Source organism: Aspergillus candidus (genome assembly GCF_002847045.1).
Source record: "Aspergillus candidus strain CBS 102.13 unplaced genomic scaffold BDW47scaffold_55, whole genome shotgun sequence".
NCBI classification, from domain to species: Eukaryota; Fungi; Ascomycota; class Eurotiomycetes; order Eurotiales; family Aspergillaceae; genus Aspergillus; species Aspergillus candidus.
The window spans coordinates 34,304-48,171 of record NW_020194060.1 but is presented as its reverse complement, the minus strand read 5'-3'; the positions used below and the strand labels follow the sequence as shown (position 1 = coordinate 48,171).

General features: G+C 50.1%; 7 protein-coding genes across 7 annotated transcripts; 4 read left to right on the top strand and 3 right to left on the bottom strand.

Annotated features, from left to right (window-relative positions):
- Positions 1–395: 395 nt before the first annotated feature.
- On the top strand, positions 396–1,357 carry BDW47DRAFT_111370 (uncharacterized protein). Its single transcript, XM_024813935.1, has 4 exons — positions 396–873; positions 986–1,026; positions 1,082–1,100; positions 1,159–1,357. Exons 1-4 carry the CDS (start codon positions 745–747, stop codon positions 1,243–1,245), a joined length of 276 nt encoding a protein of 91 aa, XP_024668862.1. The 5' UTR covers positions 396–744; the 3' UTR covers positions 1,246–1,357.
- A 2,439-nt stretch (positions 1,358–3,796) lies between these two features.
- On the top strand, positions 3,797–4,294 carry BDW47DRAFT_128655 (uncharacterized protein; the record flags this gene model as incomplete). Its single annotated transcript, XM_024816882.1, has 4 exons — positions 3,797–3,928; positions 4,023–4,063; positions 4,126–4,144; positions 4,211–4,294. The coding sequence occupies 4 exons, from the start codon at positions 3,797–3,799 to the stop codon at positions 4,292–4,294; spliced, it is 276 nt and encodes a 91-aa protein (XP_024668861.1).
- Positions 4,295–5,687: 1,393 nt separating this feature from the next.
- Positions 5,688–6,213, bottom strand: BDW47DRAFT_111368 (uncharacterized protein). The gene has a single exon (XM_024813934.1). The coding sequence runs from the start codon at positions 5,916–5,918 to the stop codon at positions 5,745–5,747; it is 174 nt and encodes a 57-aa protein (XP_024668860.1). The 5' UTR covers positions 5,919–6,213; the 3' UTR covers positions 5,688–5,744.
- BDW47DRAFT_133976 (uncharacterized protein) lies at positions 5,688–7,846 on the bottom strand. Its single transcript, XM_024817982.1, has 2 exons — positions 6,720–7,846; positions 5,688–6,648 (listed from the first exon to the last, which is right to left on the bottom strand). Exons 1-2 carry the CDS (start codon positions 7,677–7,679, stop codon positions 5,989–5,991), a joined length of 1,620 nt encoding a protein of 539 aa, XP_024668859.1. The 5' UTR covers positions 7,680–7,846; the 3' UTR covers positions 5,688–5,988.
- Positions 7,847–7,971: 125 nt separating this feature from the next.
- Positions 7,972–8,444, top strand: BDW47DRAFT_70731 (uncharacterized protein). The gene has a single exon (XM_024819655.1). The coding sequence runs from the start codon at positions 8,031–8,033 to the stop codon at positions 8,328–8,330; it is 300 nt and encodes a 99-aa protein (XP_024668858.1). The 5' UTR covers positions 7,972–8,030; the 3' UTR covers positions 8,331–8,444.
- BDW47DRAFT_111366 (putative esterase/lipase) lies at positions 8,252–10,062 on the bottom strand. Its single transcript, XM_024813933.1, has 2 exons — positions 9,895–10,062; positions 8,252–9,821 (listed from the first exon to the last, which is right to left on the bottom strand). The coding sequence occupies exon 2, from the start codon at positions 9,523–9,525 to the stop codon at positions 8,596–8,598; it is 930 nt and encodes a 309-aa protein (XP_024668857.1). The 5' UTR covers positions 9,526–9,821; positions 9,895–10,062; the 3' UTR covers positions 8,252–8,595.
- A 703-nt stretch (positions 10,063–10,765) lies between these two features.
- Positions 10,766–12,274, top strand: BDW47DRAFT_119990 (mannitol dehydrogenase family protein; the record flags this gene model as incomplete). The annotated part of the gene is made up of 1 exon (XM_024815428.1): positions 10,766–12,274. One exon carries the CDS (start codon positions 10,766–10,768, stop codon positions 12,272–12,274), a length of 1,509 nt encoding a protein of 502 aa, XP_024668856.1.
- Between the last annotated feature and the right edge of the window lie 1,594 nt (positions 12,275–13,868).

Sequence of the window (13,868 nt, the reverse complement as noted above, 5' to 3'; positions counted from 1 at the left end):
GCTCCCGTCGAAGCCCGTCGTTCTACTAGAGCAGGATAGTATGTAGTATATGGAATGGGCTCAATATCACGACCGCTAGATTTGAAAATCAAGCGTGTCTATACATGCTATATAGAAAACCAACAACATTGGGAGGATGATGCTTATTCTAGGTCTAACCCAAGCAGGTAACCCCCATAAGGCTGTTATGCAAACAAGTATACTTAAATCGAGTGGGTCCTTAAACCTATCCCATCTAACCAAATAAACTTCCTGGCGCAGCCCTCCAATATGTCACGCCATGTCTGACCATTTTTATAGATCGCCATGGATAGGGCTTCTTTTCTGATGTGGGCGGCTGCACACCACCACAATACCATACCAATTGCGGGCGTACTGGATCCAATGGGGAGAGAGTTTTCCAGATGCCGGGCAACAAAGTGAACGATGATGATGATGATTATGATGACGACGACGACGACGATGATGGTGTTGAGAGAAGAAATCAGGGACAAGGCATCTCGAAGGGAAGCCTTGGACTTTGGTTGACATGGTCTCTTACCATCTTGCTCTCATACTGAACTGGCAGCAATGCTAGACACAAGATAGCTATAAGAACCCTCTTCCTGCCCTCTGATTCTGATTTTGAATTCAAGCAATCATTCTCTTTAACTATCTACGAAGATCTCCTTCTTTATCTATACTCAGATTGACCACCCCCCCCCCCGTCCCTTCAACAATAGTCTCAAACTTCTTGAAAAGAAAATGCAGCTCACCAAAACCCTTCTCACTGTCATGGCTGCTGCCTTCCTCGTGGCAGCAGCTCCGGCCTCTACATCTGGCGAACAAGCTCTCCAGGCTCGAGGCTGCCCGAACAATTGGAACGTCTGTGGTGTATGTTCTTCTCTCTCTCTCTTTATTCCCTCCATACACCCCCCTCCGCTCTCTCTTCCTCTCTATTCTATATATTGAAAACCTGAGACCCATTATCTGATAACATGGATAGACATGCAACGGCGGAGATTGCAAAATAGCACTTACAAACCAGTAAGCTCCTACTCGATTGATTGAAAATGACAATAGCTAATTCTATAATCTACAGTAAATGCGATATTGGAAAGGTGAAGACATATCTCTCTTTCTCTAACTGGTGTGGTGCTGACATTGGCTTGGTTCTAGTGTACGAAGCAAAGCGGTGGTGGCGATGGAAAGCTCTGCGGTGCTGTTGATGTTGATACTCCTCTGAAGTGTCCTGGTCGTGGTTGAGGTTTCTTTTTATTATGCTGACGATTTATGAGTGTGGTGAAACGGGATTTATGCGGAGTTTCAACAACTCCTTTGAGTCTGTCAAGCTATTTTTTATATAAATGCATTTCTTTCATTGTATAACGTTGGTTTTGGGTCGTGTAGATTTTGCCATGTCAAGGACCTCTACTGATAGATATCTAAAGATCTAGTAAATTGGTGTATTACTGCAAGCTACAGAGATGATAAACTCATGAGCCATATAATAAGTCTATACACATTAGGACTATGTATAATATGTTTGAAATACTAAGAATACTTCTAGATACACTATAATAGACGGATGCAGAGATATCCCTACCCTACCCTACCTAGCTTAGCTACCGTACACTCACCTTCTACAAATGTAGAATAGCCTATTGTATATATACCTTATTATGTGGGAGTACCAATGAGATGATCCAATTGTCGATGGATTTGATGATTCTTACAACTATGAACAGGTCGCCAATAGTTGCAAGACTGTAAGAACATTGAAGTATCAAGATACTAATCTATAGAGGGACACACTCTGCAAGACGGCTGACATGTTGACTGATTGCTTACCTCGCGGATATAACTGGACCCCTAGAGACATCTGGAGGTATCAAATCAGCCGAATTTAAGAGAGCTAGGTGAACAGTGTGAACATTAATGTATGACTACACAGTAATGTATGACTACAAGCAAAAGAGAAGGTAGATTCATCAAGCATTATGTAAAACTCCACGCAACAGAAGTAGGCATAATGTTGGGAAATCAGTCACATAACGCCGGACCAATATGCCGTTCGGTATTTTGGTGCAGTGGCTGGGACTACATCAGCACTAGATAATAGTATACCTCGTAGCCTGCTCATTTCATACTTCCCTATGGCTATATAGTCAACTTGTTCTACGAATCCAATCTTGGATCTCATGCTAAGAACAGTACAAATGAAAAACACTTAAATCGTTCTAACATTAGTTACATACATAAGGTCAAGTGACTGTTGAGTACACATCACCAGGAAAGGCCCCCCTCCACTTCAGTAAATTCGTTACAAATATCACACTGCAAGAAGGGACTGCTGACTATGATTTTCAAAGTATTAAAAGTATAGTCGTCTCTTCTCATGCCAATTGAAATGCCAATCGAGCGCTGACTGAGTCTTCTCAGTCAATAGGATCCTCAAGCCCAGACATATAGGTTGGTACTAGAAATAGCAACGAGGCTCTGCCATGGCGATAGTGCAAGCTAGTATCTAGTCTCCAGCCTTTCAGGTAAGCAGGCCGCTTGAACCGCTGTATACTGGTTCGACATGAGTGCAGATACCAGCCCTCGAAAACGATAACATGTACGGCAAGCAACGCATACACAAGTACATGTGGGAGCACTCACAGGATTGACGCTTTACGTGCTGAATCCGGCAGTGTCTGCTTGAGAACTAACCTGTTTAGAGCGTGGTATGGGATATGAATTTGAATTACTGCCTAACTCCCGACGGCCATGTACCAGATTCAGATTTTGATTCGACACTAGGATGTAGCGAGGGAGTTGAAAACAGCCGGAACAATCGGTAGTTTTGTCGATCAGGCCGCCCACAGAGAAATAAATCAATCAGCAAGTAGTAAATCAGTGAGATTTTTGCGGCTCCAGTTACGGCGTCCGTTATTGCAGGGGTCATATTCCCTCCGGTCTGCCCGGATCGGGCGTCCCGGCTGTGTTTCGTTAGTCGCGTTTTGGGACGATAGACTTGGATTGCCATTTTAGGACAGTATCATAAAATAGAACATTTATTTGAATGGTCTTTTGATTGATACTTCAAAAGCCAGTCAGGGTTTGATAACTCCCGTCGAGGCATGTTCTACTATAGAGCGGGGTAGCATATAGGGCTCGCTATCACAAACCCCACATCGGAAAAGTCAAGCGTGTCTATACCTACAATCCAGCAGATCCTACAGCCTGTACCGGGTGGCTCATGCTTATTCCAGGTCTAGCCTAACTAGGTAACCACCACAAGAACGCTATATCGCAAACACGTATAGTTCATCCGAGTGGCTCCTTCAAGTTGTTCTGTCGAACCAAGCGGATTACCCTAGGGCTCGTGACGCGGACTTTCCAATCCGCCATGCCATGTCTGACTATATCCAGATATCATCATGGATAGGGCTCCTTCTCTGACATTAGCGGCGACACTCGACCGTATCGGATTCGATTGTGAGGCAGGCTTAGACATACCGTGCAGCGAGCTGAACGGTGGTGATGGTGGAGATGAGAAGCGAAAACACAGGTGGGATGCCTCAAAGGCACGCCTGACTGAGGTCGTGAGAGTTGGACTCTGGTAGACATGGTTTCTTATTATCATCTTCTTGTATGGAAAAGAGAGTGAGTACTAGCTGCAAGATATCTATAAAAGCCCCCTTTCCGCCCTCTGATTCTGATCAAAATCTAAGTAACCATCCTCTTCAATTCTCCATCAAGACTCTCTTCTCTACATCAATTCAATTTCAATCTCTCTATCCCTTTCCCAACAGTCTCAATTTCATTGAAAATGCAGCTTACCAACACCCTCCTCACTATCATGGCTGCTGCCCTCGTCGTGACGGCAGCTCCGCCCCCTAAACCCGAGAACAACGAGATCGAAGCTCGTTGGGACTGTCCAAATGGATGGTCTACCTGCGGTGTATGCAACTCTCTTTTCAGCATCCCTGGCCCTCTTTCATTCCTTTCCTCAAGTATAATATACTCTATGACCCAGCATCTAACAACACTGGCAGGAATGCAACGGCACATCATGCCATATAGCATTCTGGAACAAGTAAGTTCTTGATATACAACTGATTCAAAACCGTGTCATAACACTAACTTCAAAATCAATAGTGACTGTGACGTTGGAAAGGTGAAGACTTATATCTATATCTCTTGTTAGCAGGTGTGGTACTAACATTGATTTTCATGATTACAGTGCACGGTTCAAAGCGGCGGCGGTGATGGAAAACTCTGCGGTGTTCGTGATGATGGCAAAACAGTGTGTCCTGGTCGTGGTTGAGCTTGCTTACTTTATCATGTGGTTTATGAGTATGATAGGATGGAAATGATGAGGAGTTTCAACAACCCCTTTCATCAGATTGATATAGAGGGGTGATTCGTGTTTGTTTGTTTTTTTAGTCATTTATTCAAGGCATGCATTCTTTGATTATAAATTGTTTTTTTCGATAGTGTAGTTATAACCATGTTGTAGTCTTCTACCTGGATATCTGAGGAGCTAGTGAGTTGTGTGATGTATGGCTACAAGCCAAAGACAGGGTAGACATAAAACAAATATTAGGGCTATACTTGATAAGAAGACATATAATATGAATAGCAAATTGACTACACTACAAAATTCATATATATACACTATATTGGGGATATCAGTCAGGTCAAGCCCTATAGCAACCACCGGTCAACGTTTCGGTGTAGCGGTCATCAAGATATCATCGGCATCCCTTCTTCCCCCCAGCCCCTACGTATAGTACCCCAAGAGTCACCATTTAACACAACTGACAGGAACGCAACGGCACGTCGTGCAGAATCGCAGGAATGCTCAACCAGTAAGCTCTCCATGACCAACTGACTTATCACAGAGTCAGAAAGCTAACTCTAACCCTAATAGGAATTATGATATTGGAAAGGTGAAGACCCATAACTATAGATATAGTTCTCGCTAGCAGGCGTGGTACTGATGTTAGCTTGATTCTAGTGCACGATGCAAAGCGGCGCTGGTGATGGAAAGATCTGTGGTTTTATGGATAAGCATGAAGTGGGTTTGCGGTGTCCTGGTCGTGGTTGAGATTGAATTCCGTACTTTTTTCTTGTAGATTGTGGGTGTGGTGGTTGGGATGGATTTTATGGGAGGTTTCCAACGTCTGTGAGTAGGAATGGAGAGCATGTTTGTTTTATGGTGGTCTTGATGAATACATTCTTCTTTTACACATTATGAGCCTGCTTGTTCTTATGGTGTGTACCCAACAGGCACTGGGCCACATATATATAACCAATCTTGAAATTTGGTAAGACAGGATATGTAGCTTATTGTAATGACACTCTAGTATATATTCTCCACTAACTACGTTACATAGTCACTCCACGTGGCAGACATAAAGTGTGTAAGGATGGATGGAAACGGTCCAGCTATCAATGGTTCGGATAACAATGCAGGAGTTGCGAATAGCTGCAGGATTTTAGAACCATATGAAGTCGAAACAACATTTTTACATGGGACGACAATGCAAGTCAGCTGACGTGGCCGATTGCATGTCTCACAGGAGATACTCCGCAGGTATGAAGTAGACATAAAGTAGTGTCATGAAAGTAACGACCTATTATTACTTTCCTTCCAGAGGTATCATAGTAGTTCTGTTCATGTAGTTATGTACATACTCTATATATTGTATACTATACTATACTATGCTATATCCTAGACGCAAACTAATGTTCATCAATCAGTCAATCAATAATCAGTCAATCATGCATATGCCACACTCAACCATGCCGCTTAAGAACTGGACAAACAGGGAATATATCCAGGGATGAACAAAACCAGAAATGCGAAACAAAAGACAAGATAGCAGGGATGAAAAAGGTATAAGGAAGAAGGGTATCATGAAAATGGGACAGGGAGACATTCCCATATCAAAACGAACGGGGAATCACACATGCAGGCAAAAAGAAAAAAGAGGAAAGGAAAAGAGAAGAAAATGATCACCCCATCTCCTCATCAGTTACGCAAATCGCCGAATCACGACTCATCTCCCCACTACTACCACCACCGCCACCAAGCGAGCCATCATTGAAAAGCAACGGCGGCAACGGTCCAAACAACACCCCCTCCCCATGCTGGACCTCCAGCTTCCGGCGCAGCACCGCCTCCTCGAGATTCCAGCGATGGCGAAGCCGCGCCTTGCGCGCGTCCAGCCCGCGCGTGAGCGCCATCTCCTCGTGCTGGTGCGTGCGGTGCAGGTTGGCGAAGGCGACGGCGTGCGCGTCGATCAGGGCGTCCAGCTCGCGGTCCATGCGAGCGACGGCATCTTGGAGACGGCGCTCTTGGCGGTCACGGAGGACTTTGATGCGCGAGTTGTGGAGCTGGTCCATCGAGGAGTGAGCGTGGTATTCTTGGGCGAGTTGGGCTTTGTGTTGGGGAGTGAATTTGCGGGGGATTGGTTCTGGTGATTGATCTGGGGAGGGGGAGGTGGGTTCGGATGTTGTTGTAGTGGTGGATGGAGGAGGGCTCGAGGTACGGAAGTAGCCTTCCATGTATTTGATGCGGGTGCGGGAGTTGATCTTGGCGCGTTCGAATTCGCGCTCTTGGTCAATTTCGATGGACAATTGGCGCTCTTCTATGCGGGCGGCATCGGTGACGTTCTATCTCGGTAATTAGTATTTATTCTCTCTATAAAGAGGAAAGTATGGGCAGGGGAAAGATAAGGTAATACCTGCTCCCGCTTCGCTTCCTCGGCTTGTTTGTGCTCCGCGAGTTGATCCGACACCGCCGCTTGGTGGCGGTCGCGCAATCGACGGATGGCCGCGTCGTGGAACATCAGATGACGACTCCGCTCGAGCTTCTGGGCCTCGCGCATCTGTCGCAGCTCGACATTGGTCTGACTCCGCTGCAGGGACTCCTGGTCAAAGACGGGGATCTCGAGTCGCAGCACCTGCGGGTTGTCATCGGCGGGGTGGGGTTGGTGCTCCCCGTCCGTGCCCTGGTTCTCGTCGGGTTTGGATTCCAGGTAGACCTTGTCGACCCCGCCATCGTCGGTCTTGGTGACAGTGATGTGCGCGGCGGGCGGTAACAGCACGGACGAGGGCGATCGCTTTTTCAGGAAATGGATCTTGCCGATCGCGGACTTCAGGCTGGATTTGCGCCGTTCTTTGCGGAGTTCGCGGTCGCTTGAGGCGGCACTTTGGACCGAAGCGCGGTGGCCGGGGAGTCGGAGGGCGGACGTGTGATGATGATGAGGATAGTGGTGGTGGAGGTGGCGGTGGTGATTGTCTTGGGGTGGACGGCCCTCGCTGGAGGAGTAGGAGGTGGGACGGGTGGACGGCGAGGCGGTGGAGCGCGTACTCCCCGTCTGGATGGGCTCGGAGGAGAGTGTGCAGTCGAAGAGCGACGAGGTGACTTGGTCGAGGGAGGGCGATGCGGTCGCGTCTCCCAGAGACTGACGGTCGGCGGAGGAACCGGACGAGAGGATGGGCGAGGACGACAGATCGACCATGCCCGAGGCGATGGACGCCGTCAAGGACGCGACCAGCTCAATCTCGGGGACTTTGAGGCCCAGTTGACGGGCCTCTTCGACGAGCTGCTGGTCGCGTTCCGATTCGGCATCTTCGGAAGGGAGATGAAGGACCTCTAGGCGATATTGCGTGTCGGGAATGAGGTCGGACGAGGGGTCCATGTTGCTCTATATTAGAATTATATATACATTGGAATGCACCGTATGAAACCGAGGTACGAAGTAGAAACGGGAAATCAGTGGAAAAGAGATTAAAAGGAGAGAAAGAAAAAGGAAAGGAAAGAAGATGGAGAGACTCGTCCACAGGAGAAGCCGGTGGACGAGGAAACGGACAACAAAGAAAAGAAGAAGCAGAGGAAGAAGGACGAAGCATGAGTTGGAGAACGGAATGAATGATTATTCTTGATTGATTGATTGGATTAATTAAACATGAAAATCAGGACTTTTTACTAGGGGAAACGACCAGCAGATGACCCACCCCTCTCCGACTAGCTGATCCTTCCAGCCTGATTCATGTTCTTTATGATTGTTTCTTCTGCCTTTTCTTCTTCAAGTCTCTGGTTCTGTTCCCAGATTGGTGGGTTCCTCGTATTCTTTCCACAATGCATTGTCCCTGATCAACATTCTATTTGTTTGTGGACGGAGTATCGTCGAGGTATCATTATGGTTCCTGATCCAGTCCCTTGGTTCATCCAGTTAGGGCTTAGGGTTGGACCATTTCTGTTCCACGTTTCATCGTTCGTCGTTTCATCGTTCGTCGTTTCATCCTGGATGCTCCAGTGGAAGAACAGAACATGTGTCATTATGGATTGACACCAGGAGATGAGGATAGTCCCCAGTCCACACCCATGTGGTGTGAATCAGTGGAGCTTCAGGGGACCGTTGTGGCCGCTGATTAGCCCACCGGAGAATGATCGGATGATGATGCTCATGGATTTTGTTTTGTTTCACCTCCTATTCTCAAACGTGGGTATTCGATATAGTAATAGATTTGGAATATGTAGGTCATAGATATACGTAGTATATGGGGACAGTGTAGTATATACAGATCATCACGATCAATCTCAAACTAGGTCAACTAAGTCAACAACGCCACGGCCATGGCATACGCCTTGTCCTTCGCATCCTCCCCCACACTTCCCGGGCCCGCTTCTTTATCCCACCCATGATTACACCCCTGCATCCTCTGCACTACTACGCGATTCTCCCCCTCTCCAACTTCAACCCTCTCCCTAATCTTCCTCCCCAGCGCCTCGGCCTCCTCCGCCAGACTATCTCCCGCCGCCGTCACGATCAGCACCCGTCGCGGGAAACCCTGCGCGTCTGCGTAGAACGGCGAGATGCGCGGGTCCCGGGTGTCGAACGGGCCTCGGATATAGCATCGGTCGAAGAACCGCATCAGCCATTTCGGCAGAGGCCGTCCGTTCGGGTCGGGCGCGAATTTGGCCGCGGGGCTGGTCGCGAGGTCGACCACGGGGTAGAAGGCCACGGTGGCGTGGATCGGAGGTGCTTTCTCTTTTTCATCCTCATCTCCCGCCCACGCAACAGGGGGCAGCGAGGACATGCCCAGCGCGAGGTTCCCGCCCGCGCTGAACCCCGACACGGCGACACGGGAGCGGTCAAACTGCTGGCGCTGCTGGAAGACCCAGCGCACTGCGTCTTCGGCGTCGTGGTAGGCCGCCGGGAACGGGTGCTCCGGCGCGAGTCGGTACTGCACGTCGACGACGGTGTAGGCCGTCTGGCGGCTGATCAGGCGGCAGAACTCCTCATCGGTGCCGTGCATGGGGAGGACGAACCCACTCCCGTGGAAGTTGACCAGGACGGGCGACGGCCCGGTCGAGGTCGACCGGTAGATGTGCGCTTTAATGGTGCGGGGGAGTTCGCGCGAGGGGATCCGGATGGTGACATCGGGGGTGGTGCGGAGCGGTCGGAACCCGCGACGTAAGGAAACCGTCGTTCGGACGAGCGCCGCTAGAATTTTGTAGAGAAAATAGTGGAGGAGGGACATGGTCACGGTCACAGTCACCGCTGGTCTGGTCCTGGTCCGTTATCGGTCGGTTCACGCACTGGCAACTGCGCTGTGTTCCACTGTTCACGCTGGGTGGCGGGAGACGCAACGGGATGTTGGTCTCACGGCCGCGGGTTGAGCTAGCCTTGCGACTAGCTCGTGGGTCCCGACCAGGAGGGTACGCCTTAAACACACCATAATACGAGGCTAGCGTCGACCGACTCTGCAAAGGGACACGGCTGGGATGGCAATCATCGCCTCCTATCCGCTGCAGGGGGACCGAAGAATTTTCACCGCTTGATCTAGGCCTCAGCTTGAGTTCGGCAAACTTAAAACGGACGTGGGATATTTATTTATTTATTTATTTACCTTTCGTACCTTTTTCCAGTCGAGTGACTCCCTAATCAATCCAATCATGGCGAATATATGAGGACCTTTGTCGGCCGAGAGGGCGAATAGCATCAATCATACACCTCTTATGCACCCACACAATTATTGGTGGCGCACAGTGGCACATCGCGTGACAGCATCTGGTTTGACTATAACGGACTATAATCAACTATCTCCGGCGGCGCAACCATGTGAGAGGTCGAATCAATATATAAGATAAAATTAAGGACGTAGCAACAAACAAAGTGTCACACGTGACCACCACGCATCCGGCACATTCTGGGCGGGATTTATTAATAGAATCAAGGTTGTTTATTTTATTTTCATTCCATGCGATTTTCCATCCCGGATCCAGCTGCTTCAATGCGGATCCCGATTCCCCCAGTTCTACCCCGTCAAATCAATCACCATCCTCTTATCACGCTTGCTCTCGCCTTCACCGATCATCATGAGATCATGAAAAGACTGTTCAACCCGTGACCCACCATGACGTAGACCACTGCTCCAATCAAACTGGGTCAATGGCTTCCTCGTCCAGTCGCGACCGCGGAGATGGCTGGTCAGTGGCCAACCACCCCCGTACCTGGGGACTTTTCGAGAAGCAGCGAGACCGCTACATTCGGCCGCCCCCAACATCCTTTAGGATGGCTAAAGCTTAGGGGAAATTATCCCATCTAGGCAAAGGGGGGTGGGTCCGGGGGCATTTCAAGAATTTGGTCCAAACCGGCGGTGACGTTAACCAGCTGGGCTTGTCAAGTTGGCCACTGTCAGAAAATAAAAAAAAGTCTCTTCCTCCCTTCCACTCCTTTCGTCTCCTCATTCCTGTCAATTTCTCTCTATTACGACGACAATGGCTCCTTTCAAGCTCAACAGCAAGAATTTGGCGCAGATTGCGGCCGCCGGTAAGGCTCAGATTAAGATCCCGTCCTACCGGCGCGGTTCCGCCGTTAAGGAGGGTATCGTTCACATCGGCGTGGGTGGCTTCCATCGAGCGCACCTGGCTGTGTACGTCGACCAGTTGATGCAGAACCATGGTGTGAACGACTACGCGATCTGCGGCGTCGGGTTGCAGCCGTTCGACGCGACCATGCGCGACGCCTTGGGCTCCCAGGACCACCTCTACACGGTCATCGAGCGCTCGGCCAAGGGCAGCTTCGCCAACGTCGTCGGCAGCATCAACTCCTTCCTCTTCGCTCCCGACGACCGCGAGGCGGTCATCGAGAAGATGGCGCACCCGGATACCCACATCGTCTCGCTCACCATCACCGAGAGCGGCTACTACTACAACGAGAACACGCACCAGCTCCAGGCCGAGCACCCGGACATCCAGTACGACCTGGACCCGGTCAACGAGAAGGCTCCGCGCACCACCTTCGGCTTCCTCTACGCCGCGCTGGCCCGGCGCCAGCAGGCCGGCCTCCGCCCCTTCACCGTCATGTCCTGTGACAATATGCAGAAGAACGGCGCCATCACGCGCAACATGCTCCAGTCCTTCGCGCGCCTGCGCAACCCCGACCTGGCCCAGTGGATCGCCGAGAAGGCGCACTTCCCCAACGCCATGGTCGACCGCATTACCCCCCAGACCACCCCTGCCGACAAGGAGGCCCTTGCCGCCGAGTTCGGTATCGAGGACGCCTGGCCCGTCGTCACCGAGCCCTTCATGCAGTGGGTCATCGAGGACCACTTCTCCGACGGCCGCCCGCCTTTTGAGAAGGCCGGCGCCCAGCTCGTCAAGAATGTCCATGCCGTCGAGGAATTCGAGAAGCACAAGCTCCGCCTCCTCAACGGCAGCCACTCCGCCATCGGCTACCCAGGCCAGCTCGCCGGCTTCCGCTACGTCCACGAGGTCATGCAGCACCCGCTGTTCAGCAAGTTCGTCTGGCAGATGATGCAAGAGGAGGTCAAGCCTCTCCTCCCGCACATCCCGGGTGTCGACATCGACCAATACTGCCGCACCCTCGTCGAGCGCTTCTCCAACCCAACCATCATGGACCAGCTCCCCCGCGTCTGCCTCAACGCCTCCGGCAAGATCCCCCAGTTCATCATGCCCTCCATCGCCGAAGCCATCTGGGGCACCGGCCCCTTCCGCCGCCTGTGCTTCGTCGCCGCCGCCTGGTTCCGCTACCTCAACGGCGTCGACGACAGCGGCAAACCCTTTGACGTCATCGATCCGATGCGCGACGAGCTCCAGGCGAAGGCCTGCGCGGGCGGCACGAACCCCTGGGAATTGCTCACCACCCGCAACCTCTTCGGTGATGACTTGCGGACTGATGAGCGCTTCCTCAAGGAGGTGACGACCGCGATGGAGGACATCGCCCGCGACGGCATCCTCAAGACGCTGCCGAAATATGTAGATTAATTGGGAGGATGGGGTTTGTAATTTTCTGGCTGTATTTGGGTATATCATCGTTTTGGCTAGCGTTTGATGGGTTTCTTGATGGGTTGAAAATTTTTTTTTTTTTTTTTCTCTCTTTTTTTGAGTGGATCTTTTTCGATCGCGGTGCGGGATGTGGTTTTGGAAAAGCACGGATAGATGACGATAGACAAAATTTATTTCACTTTTTATTGTGGATTATGCATGAAATTGAAAACTTGCGTATGTCTAGATACTATGCAACTCCTGATGAAGATAAAATAGGAGTTGTACTTGTGACATATGTCGAGATATGACAATAGTCAACCTCAGGCAGCGACTACTTGGTCCTAGCTATCTTCCTGTCATAAGTCCTGCCCGAGCATGAGCCTTCGATCACCATCCAAGTTGTATACTTCTTTTGAACCATGACCCACTAGGGAGAGTGTCGAGTGACCACACCACATTCAAATAGTATCACAATAACAACCTACGGACAGCCCAGTTTCGAAACTGAGATCCTATGTAATCCCACTGGACAGGCTCAATCGTATCGGCGAGATGCAAGATCCCGGCATGACAGGTAGTATTTATGCCTACGTCAGATGATGGATGAGATTTATGCAGAGATTCAGATACGAGTGTCGAATCCTCCCTGTCTCCTTTTCTTAGCTCTTTGTTGGATTCGGTAGTTTGTCTGAAACGCCGTCCCATCCTTAATAGATCCTTTGAGATGGCTTATGGCTCGCTGCAGGGACATGCATGTTTGATGTGCCCGTATGTGTTGTGTTTACTCTCTAATTTGAATCAGTTGGATCAGGTATTCTCCGATATCGTCGTGTTAAGCAGGTCGATATACTCCGACCTGGACCGAGGCTGCTCCAGCTGCAACTGAGATGACGTCGATGTGTCCAATCCAACGATGTGACTGGCCTGAGGACTGAGCTAGCCTGATCAGGCAACCGGCAATAGGCTGAGTCAACAGAAGTCCCGTGATATGATTGGACACATCCATGCATCTCATCCAGCTCTCATCCATCATTCTCTTTTATTTCTCTTTCATTCTCTCTCTCTCTTTCTCTCTTCTTTATCGTCTTCCTTATAACCGTGGTTGCCTTCTTGGATACTCGCCTCCTGACGTGGCAATTTCCTTGGTTAGATCACCCTACCAATTCCCTGGAATTCATCCCCGTCCCGTCCCTGTCCCAGTCGCCTCTTGGCTTTCTTTGGCTCCGAACGGTCTCAACCCAATTACGAGGTGGGTCCAGCTCACCCTACTCTTCTTTCGTTCCTAGCGGCAGTTCTGACTGACTCTGGCCAGGGTGTCGGCATCGGACTTTAAACTCCTTCCTCCTGGTCTGTGTCGATCACCAGCTTGAGTAGAAGCCTCTCCGTGATTCGTCCCAATTCCTATTTGATCTCCCACAATGTCTTCGTCGCTTGCTTGATCTGGCCTCATTTTGTCCCCTCGAGTATTGGCCCTGTTTCTGCTTTTTCCAGGTGGGTTTCAGCTTGAGCTTGTCTTCCATGGTTGGGTCCATTCTTTCCCCGTTTGAGTGTTAACGCGTCATCGACAACCGTTTAGATCGCCATGCGACGT